The sequence below is a fragment of the Dendrobates tinctorius genome, unplaced genomic scaffold (genome assembly GCF_039654945.1).
Source record: "Dendrobates tinctorius isolate UK_male_01 unplaced genomic scaffold, ASM3965494v1 ptg000135l, whole genome shotgun sequence".
Lineage (NCBI taxonomy): Eukaryota > Metazoa > Chordata > Amphibia > Anura > Dendrobatidae > Dendrobates > Dendrobates tinctorius.
In genome coordinates, this window is record NW_027361803.1 from 8,187,712 (window position 1) to 8,212,701 (window position 24,990).

The following is a 24,990-nucleotide window of genomic DNA, read 5'->3' on the forward strand; positions in this document are numbered from 1 at the left end:
GATAACAGCACAGCTCGCTCCCTAGTGTCCTCCAGTGATAACAGCACAGCTCGCCCCCTAGTGTCCTCCAGTGATAACAGCACAGCGCGCCCCTAGTGTCCTCCAGTGATAACAGCACAGCTCGCCCCCTAGTTTCCTCCAGTGATAACAGCACAGCTCGCCCCCTAGTGTCCTCCAGTGATAACAGCACAGCTCGCCCCCTAGTGTCCTCCAGTGATAACAGCACAGCGCTCCCCTAGTGTCCTCCAGTGATAACAGCACAGCTCGCCCCCTAGTGTCCTCCAGTGATAACAGCACAGCTCGCTCCTTAGTGTCCTACAGTGATAACAGCACAGCTCGCCCCCTAGTGTCCTCCAGTGATAACAGCACAGCGCGCCCCTAGTGTCCTCCAGTGATAACAGCACAGCTCGCCCCCTAGTGTCCTCCAGTGATAACAGCACAGCGCGCCCCTAGTGTCCTCCAGTGATAACAGCACAGCTCGCCCCCTAGTGTCCTCCAGTGATAACAGCTCAGCGCCCCCTAGTGTCCTACAGTGATAACAGCTCAGCGCCCCCTAGTGTCCTATAGTGATAACACCACAGCGCTCCCTAGTGTCCTCCAGTGATAACACCACAGCGCTCCCTAGTGTCCTACAGTGATAACAGCACAGCGCTCCCTAGTGTCCTCCAGTGATAACAGCAAAGCGCCTCCTAGTGTCCTACAGTGATAACAGCACAGCGCTCCCTAGTGTCCTCCAGTGATAACAGCACAGCGCGCCCCTAGTGTCCTCCAGTGATAACAGCACAGCGCGCCCCCTAGTGTCCTCCAGTGATAACAGCTCAGCGCGCTCCCTAGTGTCCTACAGTGATAACACCACAGCGCTCCCTAATGTCCTCCAGTGGTAACAGCACAGCGCGCCCCTAGTGTCCTCCAGTGATAACAGCACAGCGCGCCCCCTAGTGTCCTCCAGTGATAACAGCTCAGCGCGCTCCCTAGTGTCCTACAGTGATAACAGCACAGCTCGCCCCCTAGTGTCCTCCAGCTATAACAGCACAGCGCGCCCCCTAGTGTCCTACAGTGATAACAGCACAGCGCTCACTAGTGTCCTACAGTGATAACAGCACAGCTCGCCCCCTAGTGTCCTCCAGCTATAACAGCACAGCGCGCCCCCTAGTGTCCTCCAGTGATAACAGCTCAGCGCGCCCCTAGTGTCCTCCAGTGATAACAGCACAGCGCGCCCCCTAGTGTCCTCCAGTGATAACAGCTCAGCGCGCTCCCTAGTGTCCTACAGTGATAACAGCACAGCGCGCCCCTGCTGTCCTACAGTGATAACAGCACAGCTCGCCCCCTAGTGTCCTCCAGCTATAACAGCACAGCGCGCCCCCTAGTGTCCTCCAGTGATAACAGCTCAGCGCGCTCCCTAGTGTCCTACAGTGATAACACCACAGCGCTCCCTAATGTCCTCCAGTGGTAACAGCACAGCGCGCCCCTAGTGTCCTCCAGTGATAACAGCACAGCGCGCCCCCTAGTGTCCTCCAGTGATAACAGCTCAGCGCGCTCCCTAGTGTCCTACAGTGATAACAGCACAGCGCGCCCCTGCTGTCCTACAGTGATAACAGCACAGCTCGCCCCCTAGTGTCCTCCAGCTATAACAGCTCAGCGCGCTCCCTAGTGTCCTACAGTGATAACAGCACAGCGCTCCCTAGTGTCCTACAGTGATAACAGCACAGCTCGCCCCCTAGTGTCCTCCAGCTATAACAGCACAGCGCGCCCCCTAGTGTCCTCCAGTGATAACAGCTCAGCGCGCTCCCTAGTGTCCTCCAGTGATAACACCACTGCTCCTGTCACTGTCCGTCCTATGTGGCGGCTTCTTCTCCCTGAGCACATGACTGGTGACGTCACGGGGCCGCACGTCAGCAGCAGAAAGTGTGTGAGGAACCGGACACGGCCATGAGTTCTATTGTTACTGCAACCATCCTTACTATCGCCGCTCTCTGATTGGTGGTCGGGGACAGGCCTCCGTGTTTGTGGGCGTGTCTCTGCCTCTGATTGGCTGGCTCTGTCATTCCCCGGGTTAGGTTGTTCTCTCGTGGTGCCGGTTGCGTCAGCTGCTGGCCGGGAAGTGACAGGAATGGCGGAGAACGTGGCGGATACAATGCAGAGCCTGAGTCTGAGCAAGGTGAGCGGGAGAGGGGCGGTATAGGGGGCGCCCGGAGGAGCTCTGTGTATAGGGGGGCGCCCGGAGGAGCTCTGTGTATAGGGGGGCGCCCGGAGGAGCTCTGTGTATAGGGGGGCGCCCGGAGGAGGTCTGTGTGTAGGGGGGGCGCCCGGAGGAGATCTGTGTATAGGGGGGGCGCCCGGAGGAGGTCTGTGTATAGGGGGGGCGCCCGGAGGAGGTCTGTGTGTAGGGGGGGCGCCCGGAGGAGATCTGTGTGTAGGGGGAGCGCCCGGAGGAGGTCTGTGTGTAGGGGGGGCGCCCGGAGGAGGTCTGTGTATAGGGGGGGCGCCCGGAGGAGATCTGTGTATAGGGGGGGCGCCCGGAGGAGGTCTGTGTATAGGGGGGGCGCCCGGAGGAGATCTGTGTATAGGGGGGGCGCCCGGAGGAGGTCTGTGTATAGGGGGGGCGCCCGGAGGAGATCTGTGTATAGGGGGAGCGCCCGGAGGAGGTCTGTGTGTAGGGGGGGCGCCCGGAGGAGGTCTGTGTATAGGGGGGGCGCCCGGAGGAGATCTGTGTATAGGGGGGGCGCCCGGAGGAGGTCTGTGTGTAGGGGGGGCGCCCGGTGGAGATCTGTGTATAGGGGGGGCGCCCGGAGGAGGTCTGTGTGTAGGGGGGGCGCCCGGAGGAGGTCTGTGTGTAGGGGGGGCGCCCGGAGGAGGTCTGTGTGTAGGGGGGGCGCCCGGAGGAGGTCTGTGTGTAGGGGGAGCGCCCGGAGGAGGTCTGTGTGTAGGGGGGGCGCCCGGAGATCTGTGTATAGGGGGAGCGCCCGGAGGAGGTCTGTGTATAGGGGGGCGCCCGGAGGAGGTCTGTGTATAGGGGGGGCGCCCGGAGGAGATCTGTGTATAGGGGGAGCGCCCGGAGGAGGTCTGTGTATAGGGGGAGCGCCCGGAGGAGGTCTGTGTATAGGGGGAGCGCCCGGAGGAGGTCTGTGTATAGGGGGAGCGCCCGGAGGAGGTCTGTGTATAGGGGGGGTGCCCGGAGGAGGTCTGTGTATAGGGGGAGCGCCCGGAGGAGGTCTGTGTATGGGGGGGGGCACCCGGAGGAGGTCTGTGTATGGGGGGGGCTCCCGGAGGAGGTCTGTGTATGGGGGGGGGCGCCCGGAGGAGGTCTGTGTATGGGGGGGGCGCCCGGAGGAGGTCTGTGTATGGGGGGGGCGCCCGGAGGAGGTCTGTGTATGGGGGGGCCACATGTACAGGACATCCTGTGCTGCCATTGTGCAATGCTCCGCTCCCAGCACCAGGAGTCATCAGGCAGGTGCTATAGTGAGGGGATAAGCTGCTGCAGACACCTAGTGCTGCTTCTCTCCTGGGTGTCATAGAAGCCCCCTTTAAGACAACAGTCGTCCCATTCCCTGTGTCCAGTAGGGCCAGAGGCCCCGGAGCGCTGCCCCCTGCTGTGTCCATCACCCCCAGTGATTGGCGCTGCACTGAGCGCGTGGACCACAGCGTCCCCATCTCTGGCCCAGGACGCTCGATCTCAGTGATCATACATGTACTATATATCCTGGAGGGGAATGAGATTCTCATCACAATTTTTTTTTTAATATTTTTCCTCTGACTTCTCCGTACGAGCGCTGGCGGGATGAGTCGCAGTTCTGACGACACCGTTCACTTTCACTCGTTTTCCCTGCCTGGTAACTTTCTAAGTTTTGCTTCGCCGTCGCTGGGTGAGGGCTCCTTCTCTCTGCGCTGAGCTCCTGTATATATTGATACCATTTTGGGCATAGGACACTCTTTTTATAGAATTTTTGTGATCAAAGAAATAAATTCTTCTGTCTGAGATTGATGGAATTTAAGTGGTTAAACGGCAGCGTTTGGAGTTTGCTCCGGTCGCTGCTGTTAGAGGCAGATGCCGGCTGTAGGACACAGCTGACCCCTCCGTGCGTGCAGCGATCTCGGCTCCTGAGCTCGCTTCTTCCGTTCTCTCCCACAGATACATTATACATTAGAAGGGAGTCGCTCAGTCCTCGCCTCTAATTAAGGCGGTGCAGGCTGTTTCTGTTGATGACTCATGCAGTGTGGGGCCGTGTATATATGTGTGTACGCTGGATTACATCAGATCTCGCTTCCCCAATGATCATTATCTAGGGGCGACGCACTGTATTGTGCTACTGACCCGACACTGGTTCAAAACCTTAAAGTACAAACAGAAAAAAAGTTTTAAGTTTTCCAAAATATAAAGAAAAAAACACCAAAGATCCCAACAATGGTGAGAACAGGACATGTACGGGGTATTAGGACGTGCCATCGTCCGGTGCTGCCCCTCTTGTCTCTGTGGTCGCGCCTTCTCCTCTCGCACTTCCCGTTTCGCGTTTTCTTCCACTTTCAGCTGTTATCACTTATTATTATGACTCTCTTGTATTTTTCAGGCACATTCAGAAGGTGGGAAACAGAAGGAGGGAGGAAAAAAGAAGAGCAAGGATGGCTGTGGAGACGGGGGCCGCGCGGAGGTAAGGACATAACACTATAGGGGTTGTCTGGTGAAGGCAAGTTATCTCCGGCTGTAGAGTCGGGGACAACTTATAGATGGGTGAGTGTTCGACTTCAGGGACCTGCACCGATCGGCAGAACGGGCAGTGCACATGGCCGACCATCGCTCACGGGGCGGCGATCACGGTTACTTGCTTTTTCCAGCAGCCCCATAGATTATTGATGGAGCGGTGATCGGACGTGTGCGCTGCCTCTGCATTGTGTAACAGGGAGAAATATTCCCCATTCTGCTGCCGATCAGTGCAGATCCCAGGTGTTGGACCTCCACTGATCCACAGGATAGGTGATGACTCTTTATCACTGGACAACCCCTTTAAGTGGGAGTCCCCCCCTCAGGACCACTCTGTTTACTGGATTCAGTGAAAAGGTAGTGGAAGTGGGCCCTCTTGAGTTGTTGACTCGCTCTGGTGGAGGGATGTTCTCTTGCACATGGTGTGGAGGGCCTTCACCTGATCTGGGGAGAGGGTGTCATATATATATATATATATATCTATCTATCTCTATCTCTCTCTCTCTCTCTCTCTCTCTCTCTCTCTCTCTCTCTCTCTCCTGTATAATCTATATTCTGCTGGGGGTCCTGGTCTTCGGCCCTGTTCAGACTGGCGGCCTGATTACCCTCCTTTCATACCTCTCTGCTGGCACAGTGCTGTGTCCTCCTCTGTAAATATTGGCGTGGACTGTGCCCCTGTGAGTCGCTGCCAGGCGGAGGCGGGTAGAATCCTGATAATCTCTGTGCCTGGTGAGCGGCTCTAATACAGGTTAACCCTTCTGCTACCACATCGGTAAAAAGACTAATGATTATGTTGTGATCTGGGATAAAGCAGCGATCAGTGGGGGGCCGCCATGGTCGGGGGTCACTCGTGGGCCTGCAGCATCCACTAATGTAAGTGATGGAGGGGTCGGACTTCTCTTATCAGCTGAACAGAAAGACTCCATATTCACATGTTGGATCAACACCGGCCTGTTCCAGATACCACTGCCCTGTAGGTGGCGCTATAGTTCTAGGTGGTATTTCCCCTGGTGATGCCGTATAATACACAGGGACATTGTATATACATTATATAGTCTGACAATTCTTTCCGTCGTCAGCTCAGTCCTTGGCCTGAATACATCAACCAGCGACTGGACATCTACAGTAAGCTGAAGGCCGAGCATGATGCCCTCCTGGCAGAGAAAGCGGCAAAAGCGAGCAAACTGATCAAGGTGACCCTGCCGGATGGGAAGCAAGTGGACGCCGAGTCGTGGAAAACCACTCCGTACCAAGTGGCTGCTGGGATCAGGTGAGGAGAGAACCGGAGATAATGGGCGCACCCTGGGGGCTTTTATATAGAGCTGTCATCCTTGGTATTTGCCCAAGATGCCTTTTTGTTGATTTCGTAGTTCAGGTCGAAGTTTTGGCCGTGGGGTGGTAACTGTCAGTCCTAGAGAAAAGACCCTCCGTCCCGCCCCAGAGAGGGATGTACGGGTGCTAGTAGTATAGACTTAAAGAGTTTTACCCATTTTGTCTTGCATTTGTCTTGTTTTGCACATGTCTAGGATATGCCATCACTTAATGATTACTGGGGGTCTCACCTCTTGGACCCCCACTGATCCTGAGAATGAGGGGGGCATTGATGTTGTTTCTGCGCCTTGTCCACTTCTGTGTTTCCAGCTCTATTTAAATGAATGGGGTGGGAGGCCGGGAACGCTGCTGTCATGGGCACAAAGTTGAGATGTGGGGCACAAATTTTGGCTTTCTTGATATTTTTTTTTTTTTTTTTTTTTTAATTTTCTGTTTACAATGTTTACTGATCAGGATAATTATTTTTATAGACCATACTATTTTAAACTCGGCATTATCACATATACCCTATGTATTTTTTTATCTTTATTTTTAATGGGGGGAAAGGGGGAGTGATTTGAACTTTATGTATTTTTTCATACATATTTTTAATTTTTTTTATTTTTCACTGTATTTATTAGTCCGCTTAGGAGACTTTAACCTGCGATCGTTTGCTCGCAATATAGCAAAGTTCACAGTCTCCTATGAAGCCCGGCCACAGGCTGGGTGCAAAGGGAGCACCATGGTCTTCAGCAGATCCCCGGCCGTCATAGACACCCATTGGCGACAATCAACCACGTCACGGGCGTGCCATGCGCGCATTAAATCTAAAAATCCAAAAGTTTGGTATCTCCATAAGCGTACCGACCTAGAGAATAATTTTTTTAGGTAATTTTTACAGCACAACGAATGTTGTAAGATCAAAACCCTAAGTAGCCTTATGCCCATTGCTTTGTCTCCTGCAGCCAGGGGTTGGCGGATAACACGGTGATCGCCAAGGTGAACAACGTGGTCTGGGACCTTGACCGCCCCCTGGAGGAAGACTGTACACTTGCACTGTTGAAATTTGATGATGAAGAAGCCCAAGCAGTGAGTGCTCGTCCTGGTTTCTGATGACTGAGTGGTCGGTGTATTATCCTCAGGTGTCGCTGCACTCGGTGACTTTCTTCTCCTCTTCCTCCTGCAGGTTTACTGGCACTCGAGCGCGCACATTATGGGTGAAGCCATGGAGCGCGTGTATGGGGGCTGCCTGTGCTACGGGCCGCCTATAGAAAGTGGCTTTTATTACGACATGTTTCTTGAAGACGGGTGAGCCTCTCCTTATCAGCTCAGCATAGGTGTGTGATAAGATAATTAGTGGGACAATTAGCCGACGTCCAGAGTCCGTACCCGGACCCATTCACCTGTGTGACGGATATTAGGGATGACTCTGGTCACACCAGTTTGGTCTTTTTTGCACCGCTCCTGTGCTGCGATGAAGCCGTTGCTGCAGAAATGTTCTAAGTCGTCGTCTCTTTTTCTTCCTCTTCCAGGGGGGTTTCCAGCAACGACTTCTCCAGCTTAGAAAACCTCTGCAAAAAGATAATGAAGGAGAAACAACCATTTGAAAGACTTGAAATTTCCAAAGAGACCCTGCTGGAAATGTTTAAGGTGAAGCCCCCGACCCTCGTAACGGCCTCACGTCCATCTACATTTCCATAAAACCACATACTCCGATCTGATGATGACCATAACCTTTTCGGTCCCCTATCAAGCACTGTAATTGGTTTATTAGGTGGAAATCGCCTGTTTGACTCTCTGATTATTTTCCTGCTGACTCATGAAGGTTCTCCGTTTCACTTTAGTATAACAAGTTTAAATGCCGGATCCTAAATGAAAAAGTGGACACCCCGACCACCACCGTGTACAGGTAATGACAGCACAGACGTTTTTTCCTCTCTGTCACTGAGGCTGTGTTCACACGTCGCGTTTTTTTCGCGTTTCTGCTGCGGTTTTAAACGCGCAATTTTGCCGCGAAAAATAAGCGATTCCGCCCACATAGGAATGCATTGTTCTGCTTACTTTCCGCATGTGGCTGTGCACACCATGCGAAAAGTAAGCAGAGCATTTGCGGATGGTACCCACGATCTGGAAGAGGGGAGACTCCTCGGGGCTGTGGGTGCCATATCCCTGTAAAAAATAGAATTTTAAAATAAAAAATATTGTTATTCTCACATTCCGACGGCCGGCGATCTTCTTCCCGCCTCTCTCCACGCTCCCGGTCCCAGTAATCCTTTGCGAGAATGACCACGATGACGTCGCGATCTCGCGGGAGCACGACGTCTCGCGCTCATTCGCGCAAAGGATTACTGGGACCGGGAGCGTGAAGAGAAGCGGGAAGGCTGCGCGGGACGCCGGAAGGTGAGAATAACAATATTTTTAATTTTTTTAATTTTTTGCATCATATCTTTTACTACTGATGCTGCATAGGCGGCATCAGTAGTAAAAAGTTGGTCACACTTGTCAAACACTATGTTTGACGAGCGTGACCAACATGTAAATCAGTTCTCCAAGCGATGCTACAGATCGCTTGGAAAACGCTAGCATTCTGCAAGCTAATTACACTTGCAAAACGCTAGTTTTTCCGCGTGAATTTAAATGCGATTTTCCCGCGGAATGGAATACGGAATTCTCACGGTAACTTCCGCGGGAATTCCGCTACGTGTGCACATAGCCTTAATCCCATCCTTAAAGGCAACCTGGTAAGAAGTGCTCAGTTTCCCCATAGCGCCACCGCAGAAGCATTGAGGAATTGCACTGTTTCCATTACTATCAGTGTACTGCACGGGAGAGTCGGGTCCTCCAAAGCCACAGACGCATTGTGTAGTGGATAGGAGAGACTTTATAGTAATAGGCATATTTTTCCGACATTGCCCTTTGAACTGGAAGTCACTTGGATATAACGATAAAAAGACCCAGCAGCGACTGTGGCTACTGCACCATTTACGCTCTCTGTACAGCTTTCAGGTTTGTTTACTGGTGTTTTCATTCATAGATGCGGCCCCTTAATAGATCTTTGCAGAGGACCCCACGTCAGACATACCGGCAAGATTAAAGCCTTCAAAATTCACAAGGTAATGAGTACGGGGTCCGCACCCCCTAATACAGACATACACTGACTCACCTCGATAGACTGCACCACACGGGACACATCCTCTATATACTACACCGCACGGGACACATCCTCTATATACTACACCGCACGGGACACATCCTCTATATACTACACCGCACGGGACACATCCTCTATATACTACACCGCACGGGACACATCCTCTATATACTACACCGCACGGGACACATCCTCTATATACTACACCACACGGGACACATCCTCTATATACTACACCACACGGGACACATCCTCAATATACTACACCACACGGGACACATCCTCTATATACTACACCGCACGGGACACATCCTCTATATACTACACAGCACGGGACACATCCTCTATATACTACATCACACGGGACACATCCTCTATATACTGCACCACACCACACGGGACACATCCTCTATATACTGCACCACACCACACGGGACACACCCTCTATATACTGCACCACACCACACCACACGGGACACACCCTCTATATACTGCACCGCACCACACGGGACACACCCTCTATATACTACACCACACAGGACACATCCTCTATATACTACACCGCACCACATATACTACACCACACGGGACACACCCTCTATATACTGCACCGCACGGGACACATCCTCTGTATACTACACACGGGACACATCCTCTGTATACTACACACGTTACACATCCTCTATATACTACACCACACGGGACACATCCTCTATATACTACACCACACGGGACACATCCTCTATATACTGCACCACATGGGACACATCCTCTATATACTGCACCACATGGGACACAGCCTCTATATACTGCACCACACAGGACACAGCCTCTATATACTGCACCACACAGGACACAGCCTCTATATACTGCACCACACAGGACACAGCCTCTATATACTGCACCACACAGGACACAGCCTCTATATACTGCACCACACAGGACACACCCTCTATATACTGCACCACACAGGACACACCCTCTATATACTGCACCACACGGGACACACCCTCTATATACTGCACCACACGGGGCACACCCTCTATATACTACACCACCGGGACACATCCTCTATATACTACACCACACGGGACACATCCTCTATATACTACACCACACAGGACACATCCTCTATATACTGCACCACACGAGACACATCCTCTGTATACTGCACCGCACCACACGGGACACACCCTCTATATACTGTACGGGACACACCCTCTATATACTACACCGCACCACATGGGGGACATCCTCTATATACTGTACGGGACACACCCTCTATATACTACACCACACGGGACACATCCTTTATATACTGCACTGGACACACCCTCTATATACTGCACCGCACGGGACACATCCTCTATATACTGCACCGCACGGGACACATCCTCTATATACTGCACCGCACGGGACACATCCTCTATATACTGCACCGCACGGGACACATCCTCTATACACTGCACCGCACGGGACACATCCTCTATATACTGCACCGCACGGGACACGTCCTCTATATACTGCACCGCACGGGACACGTCCTCTATATACTGCACCGCACGGGACACGTCCTCTATATACTGCACCGCACGGGACACGTCCTCTATATACTGCACCGCACGGGACACGTCCTCTATATACTGCACCGCACGGGACACGTCCTCTATATACTGCACCGCACGGGACACATCCTCTATATACTGCACCGCACGGGACACGTCCTCTATATACTGCACCGCACGGGACACGTCCTCTATATACTGCACCGCACGGGACACATCCTCTATATACTGCACCGCACGGGACACATCCTCTATATACTGCACCGCACGGGACACATCCTCTATGTACTGCACCGCACGGGACACATCCTCTGTATACTGCACCGCACCACACTGGACACATCCTCTATATACTGCACCACACGGGACACATCCTCTATATACTGCACCACACGGGACACATCCTCTATATACTGCACCACACGGGACACATCCTCTGTATACTGCACCACACGGGACACATCCTCTATATACTACACCACACGGGACACATCCTCTATATACTACACCACACGGGACACACCCTCTATATACTGTACGGGACACACCCTCTATATACTACACCGCACCACATGGGGGACATCCTCTATATACTGTACGGGACACACCCTCTATATACTACACCACACGGGACACATCCTTTATATACTGCATTGGACACACCCTCTATATACTGCACCGCACGGGATACATCCTCTATATACTGCACCGCACGGGATACATCCTTTATATACTGCAACGCACCACACAGGACACATCCTCTATATACTGCACCGCACGGGACACATCCTCTATATACTGCACCGCACGGGACACATCCTCTATATACTGCACCGCACGGGACACATCCTCTATATACTGCACCGCACGGGACACATCCTCTATATACTGCACCGCACGGGACACATCCTCTATATACTGCACCGCACGGGACACATCCTCTATGTACTGCACCGCACGGGACACATCCTCTATGTACTGCACCGCATGGGACACATCCTCTATGTACTGCACCGCACGGGACACATCCTCTATATACTGCACCGCACGGGACACATCCTCTGTATACTGCACCACACGGGACACATACTCTGTATACTGCACCACACGGGACACATCCTCTATATACTGTACGGGACACATCCTCTATATACTACACCACACGGGACACATCCTCTATATACTGCACCACACGGGACACATCCTCTGTATACTGCACCGCACCACACGGGACACATCCTCTATATACTGTACGGGACACACCCTCTATGTACTGCACCACACGGGACACATCCTCTATGTACTGCACCACACGGGACACATCCTCTATATACTGCACCACACGGGACACATCCTCTGTATACTGCACCACACGGGACACATCCTTTATATACTACACCACACGGGACACATTCTCTATATACTACACCACACGGGACACATCCTCTATATAATACACTACACGGGACACATCCTCTATATACTACACCACACGGGACACATCCTCTATATACTACACCACACGGGACACATCCTCTATATACTACACCGCACGGGACACATCCTCTATATACTGCACCGCACGGGACACATCCTCTATATACTGCACCGCACGGGACACATCCTCTATATACTACACCACACGGGACACATCCTCTATATACTACACCACACGGGACACATCCTCTATATACTGTACGGGACACACCCTCTATATACTACACCACACAGGACACATCCTCTATATACTACACCGCACCACATATACTACACCACACGGGACACATCCTTTATATACTACACCACACGGGACACATCCTCTATATACTGCACTGCACGGGACACACCCTCTATATACTGCACCGGACGCATCCTCTGTATACTACACACGGGACACATCCTCTATATACTGCACCGCACGGGATACATCCTCTATATACTACACCACACGGGACATATCCTCTATATACTACACCACACGGGACACATCCTCTATATACTACACCACACGGGACATATCCTCTATATACTGCACCGCACGGGACACATCCTCTATATACTGCACCACACGGGACACATCCTCTGTATACTACACACGGGACACATCCTCTATATACTGCACCGCACGGGATACATCCTCTATATACTGCACCACACGGGACACAGCCTCTATATAATACACCACACGGAACACATCCTCTGTATACTGCACCACATGGGACACAGCCTCTATATACTACACCACGCAGGACACAGCCTCTATATACTGCACCACACGGGACACATCCTCTATATACTGCACCGCACGGGACACATCCTCTGTATACTGCACCACACGGGACACATACTCTGTATACTGCACCACACGGGACACATCCTCTATATACTGTACGGGACACATCCTCTATATACTACACCACACGGGACACATCCTCTATATACTGCACCACACGGGACACATCCTCTGTATACTGCACCGCACCACACGGGACACATCCTCTATATACTGTACGGGACACACCCTCTATGTACTGCACCACACGGGACACATCCTCTATGTACTGCACCACACGGGACACATCCTCTATATACTGCCCCACACGGGACACATCCTCTGTATACTGCACCACACGGGACACATCCTTTATATACTACACCACACGGGACACATTCTCTATATACTACACCACACGGGACACATCCTCTATATAATACACCACACGGGACACATCCTCTATATACTACACCACACGGGACACATCCTCTATATACTACACCACACGGGACACATCCTCTATATACTACACCACACGGGACACATCCTCTATATACTGCACCGCACGGGACACATCCTCTATATACTGCACCGCACGGGACACATCCTCTATATACTGCACCGCACGGGACACATCCTCTATATACTGCACCGCACGGGACACATCCTCTATATACTGCACCGCACGGGACACATCCTCTATATACTACACCACACGGGACACATCCTCTATATACTACACCACACGGGACACATCCTCTATATACTGTACGGGACACACCCTCTATATACTACACCACACAGGACACATCCTCTATATACTACACCGCACCACATATACTACACCACACGGGACACATCCTTTATATACTACACCACACGGGACACATCCTCTATATACTGCACTGCACGGGACACACCCTCTATATACTGCACCGGACGCATCCTCTGTATACTACACACGGGACACATCCTCTATATACTGCACCGCACGGGATACATCCTCTATATACTACACCACACGGGACATATCCTCTATATACTACACCACACGGGACACATCCTCTATATACTACACCACACGGGACACATCCTCTATATACTGCACCGCACGGGACACATCCTCTATATACTGCACCACACGGGACACATCCTCTGTATACTACACACGGGACACATCCTCTATATACTGCACCGCACGGGATACATCCTCTATATACTGCACCACACGGGACACAGCCTCTATATAATACACCACATGGAACACATCCTCTGTATACTGCACCACATGGGACACAGCCTCTATATACTACACCACGCAGGACACAGCCTCTATATACTGCACCACACGGGACACATCCTCTATATACTACACCACACGGGACACATCCTCTATATACTACACCACACGGGACACATCCTCTATATACTGCACCGCACGGGACACATCCTCTATATACTACACCACACGGGACACACCCTCTATATACTACACCACACGGGACACACCCTCTATATACTACACCACACGGGACACACCCTCTATATACTACACCACACGGGACACACCCTCTATATACTACACCACACGGGACACACCCTCTATATACTACACCACACGGGACACACCCTCTATATACTACACCACACGGGACACACCCTCTATATACTACACCACACGGGACACACCCTCTATATACTACACCACACGGGACACACCCTCTATATACTACACCACACGGGACACACCCTCTATATACTACACCACACGGGACACATCCTCTATATACTGCACCACACGGGACACATCCTCTATATACTACACCACACGGGACACATCCTCTATATACTACACCACACGGGACACATCCTCTATATACTGCACCACACGGGACACACCCTCTATATACTGCACCACACGGGACACACCCTCTATATACTACACCGCACGGGACACATCCTCTATATACTGCACCGCACGGGACACATCCTCTATATACTGTACGGGACACACCCTCTATATACTACACCGCACGGGATACATCTTCTATATACTGCACCGCACCACACGGGACACATCCTCTATAGACTGCACCGCACGGGACATCCTGTATATACTGCACCACACGGGACACATCCTCTATATACTGCACCACACGGGAGACACACTCTATATACTACACCACACGGGACACATCCTCTATATACTGCACCACACGGGACACATCCTCTATATACTGCACCACACGGGACACATCCTCTATATACTGCACCACACAGGACACACCCTCTATATACTGCACCACACGGGACACACCCTCTATATACTGCACCACACGGGACACACCCTCTATATACTGCACCACACGGGACACATCCTCTATATACTGCACCGCACGGGACACACCCTCTATATACTACACCGCACGGGACACATCCTCTATATACTACACCGCACGGGACACATCCTCTATATACTACACCACACGGGACACATCCTCTATATACTACACCACACGGGACACATCCTCTATATACTGCTCCACACGGGACACACCCTCTATACTGCTCCGCACGGGACACATCCTCTATATACTACACCGCACGGGACACATCCTCTATATACTACACCACACGGGACACATCCTCTATATACTGCTCCACACGGGACATCCTCTATATACTACACCACACGGGACACACCCTCTATATCACATTTCTGGCTTGTTTTCCATATCGTTATATAAATATCACTTCCTATATACTGTAGCTCTATGACATGATGTGACATATTCATGTATTATAAGATGACCTTACTGCTCTATTGTCTTTATTGTTGGTGATTTCTGCTCTGGGTTCACGGCTGATATTAGACTTCTGCTGATTTGCTGCTGATTAATTTGCAGAATTCCTCCACTTACTGGGAAGGGAAAGCTGATATGGAAACCTTGCAAAGAATATATGGAATTTCTTTTCCTGATCCAAAAATGCTGAAAGAATGGGAAAAATTTCAAGAGGAAGCAAAGAATCGAGATCACAGGAAGATTGGGCGGGTGAGCGCTGATAATTAGGATGTGGTGATCCGGCATCTTAGTATAATGTATTATCTGGTGGGATTGCTTATACATTTGTAGGTTTGCAATAACTAACACTATTCTATATGCCGTGACTGCAAGAGGACAGATCGACTTCGTATAAGACTTTGAGAAAGTGGTGACACAAACCAAACTTTTTTTTTTTTTTTTTAGCAAAGTTCAGAATTTTAAAACTTAAAAATAAGTAAAAAGTGTAAGTTTTGGTATTAACGTAATTGTACTAAAACAAAAAACGATGATAGTATTGCAATATATTCAATGTTTTACCAAACTTGGAATTTTTGTACCATTAAATTATATAGCAAAATGAATGCTGTCCTTGAAAATTACAAATTGTCCCACAAGAAAAAGAACCCTGATGTGGCCATGTCTGAGGAAAAATAAGTGATGGCTCTTGGAAAAATGATGGCTCTGCTGTATATCATACCTTTTGGTGAGATCTCTTGGAAAAAAGGGAAGAAAGAAAAGAAAACTTGTCCAATCATGAAAATGTTCAGGGAATTAACAGCCAGGATGATGGGTGTGATCTCTGCAGGATGTCTGTAGTTGTAGCTCATGAATGATGGATGATGCAACGTCCACGGCTTCTGTCACTTTCACTGAACTTCTCTGCCTCCTCTGGAGATGGGCTTGTATCTACCTCAGGCAATTTTTTTTCCATTTTTTGTATTTTTTTTTTCCCCCTCCCCTTCTAAGAGCCATAACTTTTTAATTTTTCCTTCAATATGGCCTTATGAGGGCTTGTTTTTTGTGGGTCGAGTCATACTTGTGAATGACACCCTTAATTTTACCATAGTGTGGTGAAATTGCAAAAAAGTGCAATTTAATAATTTTTTTTTTCTACCATGTTTATTACCGTGTATGGTAAGACTGACCTGCCATGATGATGCTCCAGGTCTGTACAAGTGCGCAGATACTAAACATGTCTAGTTTATTTTTTTATTTAAGTGGTGAGTAAAAAAAATCTGAAAGTTGTATGAGATAAAGTGTTTCAAGACCTGGGGCTGGGTAAGGGCTTATCTTCTGCGCCCTGATCTGACGTTTTTATTGATACCATTTTGGGATAGATGCGATGTTTTGATCGCCTCTTATTGTATTTTATTGTAATGTTGCAGCGACCAAAAAACGGAATTCTGGCGTTTTGATTTTTTTTTTTTTGTTATGCCGTTTACCAATCAGGTTAATTTATTTTATATTTTGATTTCTGAACTCGGCTATACCAAATGTGTGGGTTTTTTGGGTTTTTTTTAATGGGGCAAAAGTGGAGTGATTTAGAATGTTTCTCTTTTTTCACTTTATACTGTATTTAATAGTCCCCTAAAAATCTTCCAATCCTCTGCGCTGTGTTGAAGCCACGGGCTGCAGTTCACAGTAGGGTCATGATGACGGGCATGGGGATTTTCAGTAGACCCCCGGCTCTCATGACAACCCATCAGCGCCACAATCGCGTGAGTGGCGCCGATGGGCGGCATGTATGATGTGCTACCAGCCCGCCGGTGACCATTCAATGCTGTTGTCAGTGATTTGACAGTGGGATTTAATTAGTTAACAGCCAGTGCTGGATCTCAGATCCACCCACGGCTGTTGGAGGCACGTGATGTCTGATTAAATCAGCCACCAAGTACAGGGAAAGATGGAGACTCAGCAGTGGAGCCCGCATCCAAAGGCAGGGACACCCGCCGATGACGTGAATATACATTATTGATCGTGAAGTGGTAAATTGACGCAAACATGTTGGTCAAGATGTAAAATAACGACAGGATGTAGCGATTGTAATGTCAGCCACAAAGTACAATGACTATTGTGTATCTGCTCCAATCTAGGATCAGGAGCTGTTCTTCTTCCATGAGCTGAGCCCCGGAAGCTGCTTCTTTCTGCCCAAGGGATCCTTCATCTATAACCAGCTGATCGGCTTCATCCGGGTAAGAAGCAGGAGATGCGCGTAGGTGTAATGTCTTGGGTCACACGCTGCGCCGCCTGATTAGTCCCACATGTACTGTTAAAGGGGTGACCCGGGACTTTGCTTATTTTTTGCATGGGACATGGGGCTAAGAACTTACCAGCTGCTTACTACTTTCCTGTTCTGCCCCATGACACATCTCTCGGCCATCGCGGCAGCTCTCCGGCTTCCTTTGACGTCACGTTGACAGAGCAGTTTTATCTCTTTACGTTCTGTCGACGACGCAGCGTCACTGCCGACGTCATGATTGACAGACGGCTTCCCTCCTGCTTCTCAGCATTTTAGATGAAAAGCACAATGACTTGGAAACCCTGAATTTACTCATTACATAACTGGTGTCAAAAGTTGTATTTTTAAAACAGGTTATTAGCAACTTCCTGCCGGTACGTTCTTATCCTGTGCAAAAAAAATAAGTCCCAGATAAGCCCTTTAATTCAGAAATGTGCAGCATCGCACGCCAGGGAGAATGTTTTGTCACTGCTTTCTTCCTCTATCTCAGTTTAATGATGGGGAGCAGTTTTCTGGACATCCAGACTCTCATCCATTCATAAGATTACAGTCAGCCCTTCCTGAGCTGATAGCAGACAGAATACCACCCTGCCTACTATCATATGTTTATGGGTGTCCTCCTAACCCGCCTCCAGTGGACGATGTCAAAGGGATGGAGATGGATTAGGCATATTTAATTTTGAAAGTCTGCAGAGGTAATAAACCTCCTCTGTACTTTTCTCTCCCCACTGGACACAGCTGAGCAGGTGTATTAGATTAGGAGCAGTCCTATCACAGACATGGAGGGGATATGGGCACCTTTAGATTTCGTGACCCCATTAATCACAGTGACACATCAGCAGTACAGTAGTCGTGTAGAGAGATGTATGTGAGAGACTGAGGATCTGTAAGTGAACCCCGCCATCTCCTGGACAAAACTGATAGTGAAAGTAAAAAGAATTGTATTAGTAGGAACCAAGAAGGAAGTACATGTTCCCCTGGGGTAGAGTTTTAAAGATGACACCAGGTAAGGTGACACCTGTCGCAGGTACTCATTATAAAAGGCTTGGCAAGTCCGAGAAGAGGGAGTTGGCACCAGGGCAGGTCGTGTGGCTGCGAGGTGGGTTTACAGCCACCATTATTGTAGAGCCACCATTATTGTAGAAGTGTCCAAGAGCGGTCAGATGCTGGAGAAGGCTTGAGTTGTGAGGAAAATCCGTGCCCTGCTCGGTCAAGTCCCAGTCATTATCCGTCCCAGCAAGATAGTCAACACACACAGGTCAAGTACTGAAGACCAGAGCAACGCTGGTCAAGACCCAGACGACGCCAGTCAAGGGTCACGGACTAGCTCCTCCCACTTTATCAGATCTAAGAGATGCCTGTCGGCTGTCAAGCTCCGAAGATACTCGGAGAATATCTGACCAGAGACTCTGACCTCAGCTGGTGATAGGGGGACTCGAGTGAGCCAGGTCGTTACTTCCACCACAGACTCACTGTACCGGGTGTGGGCAGAGGGGGAGGCTGCAGATGAGACAGGGTCCGGCTGACGCTAAGGTGGCCCAGAAAGTGTTATTAGACTTTCCCAGGGCCCAGAAAGCCGCAAGGGTGCCCTAGAGACTGTTTACACCAAATACAGCGTTTCCCTCCTTCCTGGTTGGACTGTAGACCCCGAGCTGATCTTGAGGACATATCTCTTGTAATGTACTAACCAATATATCTCTATGCATATAATTGCCTGTTGGCTGTAAACTGTACTGTGTATATTGTTCTTGTGTGATTTATCTATGATAATCTTTCCTGCATTTAACCCTGTTAAGTTAATAAAGTTAAGTACCGTATTTTTCAGATTATAAGACGTACTTTTTTCCCCAAAATTTTTGGGGAAAATGGAGGTGCGTCTTATAATGTGTATATACCGTACCTTACTGGTACCGTTGCTGCAGGCCACAGTCTGGGATGAAGGGGTGTCCGGCGGTGCCCCTGCGGGGGGGTCTCTGGTGCCGGTGCAGGGGCTCTGCTGACATTTTGTAAGGCTAGAGCACCCGCACTTCCTTGGTTCCTGTGCCCGGTGGACTCCAGGAAAATTGCCACCGGGGGCGGCGCATGCGCAGATGGAGATCTCGGCATTCAGCCTGTTTGAGCCAGTATTATAGGAGCTCATCACGTCCCCCCTCCTCTTCCTCATTCCTGACCTGTACGATGTCTGGCTGCAGCAGGAGCCTCCCCCCATTTCCTTGCCTGTTGTTCAAATATAATTAAACTCCCGTCCCTTTTCTTTAAGTCTTGACTCCTCAGCCTAAAATGAGACCGATCAGCAGAAGATTAATCCCTGTGTTGTGTGTAGTGATAGGTAGTCATGGTGGAGTTGGGGGGTGCAGGTTGTATGCACATGTGGTGAAGTTACTCACTTTATCTCTAATTTGATCCTTGTCTTGTGTTTTATCTGTTTTTGATTCCACTTGTAGCAAGAGTACAGGAAGCGTGGCTTCCAGGAGGTGGTCACCCCTAACGTATACAACAGCAAACTGTGGCAGACGTCCGGGCACTGGCAGCACTACAGCGAGAACATGTTTTCTTTTGAAGTGGAGAAGGAGATTTTTGCTCTGAAGCCGATGAACTGCCCCGGGCACTGGTAGGAGACGCAACATCCAGATCCGAAGATCGGAAATATTAAGGGCTTACTACTTATGTTTGTGCCCGCAAAGGGCTTGTGAGGGTGACAGGATGTTGGCACCATGGGTGGGATCTGTTATCTGGTGTGCGCTCATCTTTTTTAGGCACAACCGCAGTCAGGAAGGCAGGACAGGACCACAAAAGTAAGGGTGCTTTCATTTCGTTTAGCACCCGTTCAGTGGCTAAGTTAGGGGGAGTTAATGTCCCAAACATCTCGAAAATTGGGATTTTGGTGTATGTGCCTACGGGGTGATAGACTGTGTCACGACTCAGCTGTCAGGTAACCTGGGACTAGGGGCTTGTTCCCTGTCCCTAACACTAGGGGGTGCCCTAGCTCGCCCTATTCCCCAGGATACTTCTGAAGGTGAATATGCCGGGGCCGCCATTCTTGCCTTATCCCATGAATTAGCCCTCTGTCTGTTCTCTTCCCCCACCCAGGGAACAGGGGAGCTGCCATGCACCGCAGTACACAACCCGACGAACAAGGCAACACGAACAAGGGTAACTGAAAATACCAGGCATACAAATAATCACTCACATATAACAGAGGAATGCACTGGGGAGTGGAGGATGGGGAAAAAACAAAATGACAGGAGGGAAGGGAATTATAGAATGGTAGAGTTGGAAGGGACCTCCTGGGCTATCTGGTCCAACCCCCTGCTCAAAGCAGGATTCGCTAAATCATCCCAGTCAGATGTCTGTCCAGCCTCTGTTTGAAGACTTCCATTGAAGGAGAACTCACCACTTCTCGTGGCAGCTTGTTCCACTCATTGATCACTCTAACTGTCAAAAAGTTTTTTCTAATATCTAATCTGTGTCTCCTCCCATTCAGTTTCATCCCATTGCTTCTAGTCTTTCCTTGTGCAAATGAGAATAAAGTTGATCCTTCTACAATGTGACAGCCCTTTAGATATTTGTAGACAGCTATTAAGTCCCCTCTCAATCTTCTCTTTTGCAAACTAAACAATCCCAAATCCTGCAACCTTTCCTCATAAGACAGGGTTTGCAGACCGGTCACCATTCTGGTCGCTCTTTTCTGAACTTGCTCCAGTTTGTTGATGTCTTTTTTAAAATGTGGTGCCCAAAACTGGACACAATATTCCAGATGAGGTCTGACCAAAGAGGAGTAGAGGGAAATAATGACTTCACGTGATCTAGACTGTATGCTTCTGTTAATACATCCTAGAATTGCATTTGCCTTTTTTGCTGCTGCATCACACTGTTGACTCATATTCAGTCTGTGATCTATTAGTATACCCAAGTCTTTTTCACATGTGCTGTTGCTTAGCCCTATTCCTCCCATTATGTATATGCTTTTTTCGTTTTTATTGCCCAGATGTAGTACTTTGCATTTTTCCCTGTTAAAAACCATTCTGTTAGTTGCTGCCCACTTCTCCAGTTTATTTTTATCTTTTTGAATCCTCTCTCTCTCTTCTCTAGTATTAGCTATCCCTCCTAGCTTTGTGTCATCAGCAAATTTAATCAGTTTACCCTCAATTCCTTCATCTAAATCGTTGATTAAGATGTTGAACAATACAGGGCCCAGGACAGAGCCCTGTGGTACCCCACTTGAGACATTCTTCCAACTGGATGTGCAGCCATTTACGACCACTCTTTGGGTCCGATCACCAAGCCAGTTATGAATCCACTTAACAGTTGCCTTGTCCATTCCATACTTAGTCATTTTTTCAATAAGGATTGTATGAGATACTTTGTCAAATGCTTTGCTGAAGTCAAGATATGCTATATCTACAGCATTTCCTTGATCCACCCAATCAGTGATTCTGTCATAGAAGGAAATTAAGTTAGTCTGACATGACTTATTAGTTACAAACCCATGCTGACTGTTTAATCACTTCATTCTTATCCAGGTACTGACATACATGTTGTTTAATAATTTGTTCAAAGATCTTTCCTGGTATAGAAGTCAGACTCACCGGCCTATAGTTGCCTGGGTCCACCTTCTTCCCCTTTTTGAAGATAGGAACAACATTTGCTCTTCTCCAGTCTTCTGGGACTTCTCCTGTTCTCCAAGAATTTTCAAAGATTATGGAGAGGGGTTCAAAAATGTCTTCTGCTATCTCCTTCAGTACTCTGGGGTTTAATTCATCTGGACCTGGAGACTTGAATTCATTTAGGTTAGCTAAGTGTTTCCTCACTATCTTTCTGTTTATAGATATCCTGGATTCTTCTATTCCCTTAATAGGACAGTGAAGAACAGTTGATGTTACATTTCCTTTCTGTGAGAAAACAGATGCAAAATAGGAATTTAAAAATTCGGCCTTCTAAACATCCTGTCTTACCATTTCATCATTTTCATCCTGTAAAAATCCTATAGCATCTTTGACTTTTCTTTTACTTTTGACATATCCCCAAAATCCTTTATTATTGCTTTTGACATCTCTTGCAAGCCTCAATTCATTGTCAGCTTTAGATAATCTGATTTGTGCCCTGCAGGTTCTGCAGACAGCATTATATTCTTCTTTAGATATGCCTCCCTCTTTCCATTTTATAAACATTTTTTTCTTCCTTTTTAGCATGTGCTTAAGTTCTGTGTTCATCCATCCTGGCTTCCTATTCTTCCCTCTTTTCGGAATTGTTAACAATTGTGCTTTGAGAATTTCATTTTTCAAGATTTCCCATCCTTCCTGGACATTTTTGCCTTTAAGGATATCCAGCCATTCGATCCCTCCAATTCTCTTTCTGAATCCCTTAAAATCTGCCTTTCTGAAATCTAACCTTGACGTCTGAGTCTTCACAGGTCTTCCTCCTCTAGTTATCCAAAATTCTAAAATAGCATGGTCGCTACCTCCTAGGGTCCCAGCCACTTTTACCTCCTCAACCATTTCCTCCCTGTTTATAAGGATTAGATCCAAGGTAGCAGTTCCCCTTGTTTTCTCCCCTACCTTTTGGAAGATAAAGTTGTCAGCAAGAGAGGATAAGAATTTCCTTGACCTGTTAGTTTTGCCTGAGAGAGATTCCCAACAAATGTCTGGATAGTTGAAATCTCCCTTGACAACTATGTCATATTTTTTGGAGAACTTGGCCATTTGAAGCATAAAGAGTTCATCCATATCTTCAGCTTGCACAGGCAGCCTGTAGTAAATGCCTACAATGGTGTCCTTTCCATTGTTCTGTCCTTGTATTCTTACCCAAACAGTTTCCACAGAACTCCCAGTCTCTGAAGCTTCAATCTCTGTGCAGATATACGCGTTTCTAACATACAATGCGACACCTCCTCCTCGTTTATCAAGTCTGTTTCTTGCAAATAAGTTGTATCCTTCTAGTCTTGTATTCCAATCATGTGTATCGTCCCACCAAGTTTCAGTGATTCCAATGACATCATATTTCTTTTCCTGTGTTAGTAGTTCCAATTCTCCTTGTTTGTTGCCCATGCTTTGTGCATTAGTATAGAAACATTTTAGTTTGTGATTGGTTTCTCTTTCTCCAATATTTTTATTAGTTATTCTTTTGTCTTTGTTCTTCCTTTCCACAATACAAAAGAATCTAATTATCACACTTCTAAACCCATGCAACAGTCACAGATAACTCCACCAAAACGCCTTCTCATATAACCACCAACACACCTCTCCTCTAAGCCATGCAGCATTAACTAGATCTGACAATGTGTTTCACTCAGGACCCAGATTATATATAGGGGATAGGAATGGCTAACCGAATTCACCTGAGAGCTCAGACTGCCAGAGCTCCCAACATGGCCGATTAACCCCTGTTCTGCCAAAAGAAATAAACACCATTTAAAAAGGTGTAGTGCTTCTTTTCAGCGCTGGAGTAGGAGCAATCAGTCGCTGCGGTCTTCTGGCTCCTCTCTGTTGCGGTAACCCCTTGACACTATGATGGTGCCGACAGCGAACGTGTGCTCTGCTGCGCATCATTTTCGGGCATATACACCTATTGGAGGCTGACACCCAGACGTCAATAGACGTCAGCTCTGACAGAGTCACTGAAAGCTGTCTGAACGCGCCCTTAGTCTTGCACTTCAAGTGACTATTTTAAAGCTGACAATTTTAGCCGAATGGCAGACCGGTCACACACAACTTGGGATAAAGACAATCGGAGCGCAGTCATGTAATATAAATCCATCAGTGTTGTATTTTCTGTATTGCTCGTGTCGTGGCCGCAATATTTGTTGTGTGGCCTGTGTGCTGTCTACGTCTGACTTACCTTGTATAGGTGCCCGATATCACTGCTCTAAGCCAGTTGTGCCCCGTTTTTTGTTTTTTTTTTCTATTCTTTTTTAGAAATATGTCATATT

At 48.7% G+C, this 24,990-nt stretch overlaps 1 protein-coding gene across 1 annotated transcript in view; it reads left to right on the forward strand.

Annotated features, from left to right (window-relative positions):
• Positions 1–1,898: 1,898 nt before the first annotated feature.
• Positions 1,899–24,990, forward strand: part of TARS1 (threonyl-tRNA synthetase 1) — a 35,595-nt gene continuing 12,503 nt past the window's right edge. The window contains exons 1-11 of the mRNA XM_073543898.1: positions 1,899–2,158; positions 4,566–4,646; positions 5,776–5,966; positions 6,973–7,096; positions 7,194–7,315; positions 7,540–7,657; positions 7,852–7,916; positions 9,042–9,120; positions 15,905–16,051; positions 17,917–18,015; positions 20,507–20,673. Of these exons, the coding sequence (XP_073399999.1) occupies positions 2,111–2,158; positions 4,566–4,646; positions 5,776–5,966; positions 6,973–7,096; positions 7,194–7,315; positions 7,540–7,657; positions 7,852–7,916; positions 9,042–9,120; positions 15,905–16,051; positions 17,917–18,015; positions 20,507–20,673 (1,241 nt within the window). The 5' untranslated portion in view covers positions 1,899–2,110. The remainder of the gene's footprint in view (positions 2,159–4,565; positions 4,647–5,775; positions 5,967–6,972; positions 7,097–7,193; positions 7,316–7,539; positions 7,658–7,851; positions 7,917–9,041; positions 9,121–15,904; positions 16,052–17,916; positions 18,016–20,506; positions 20,674–24,990) is intronic.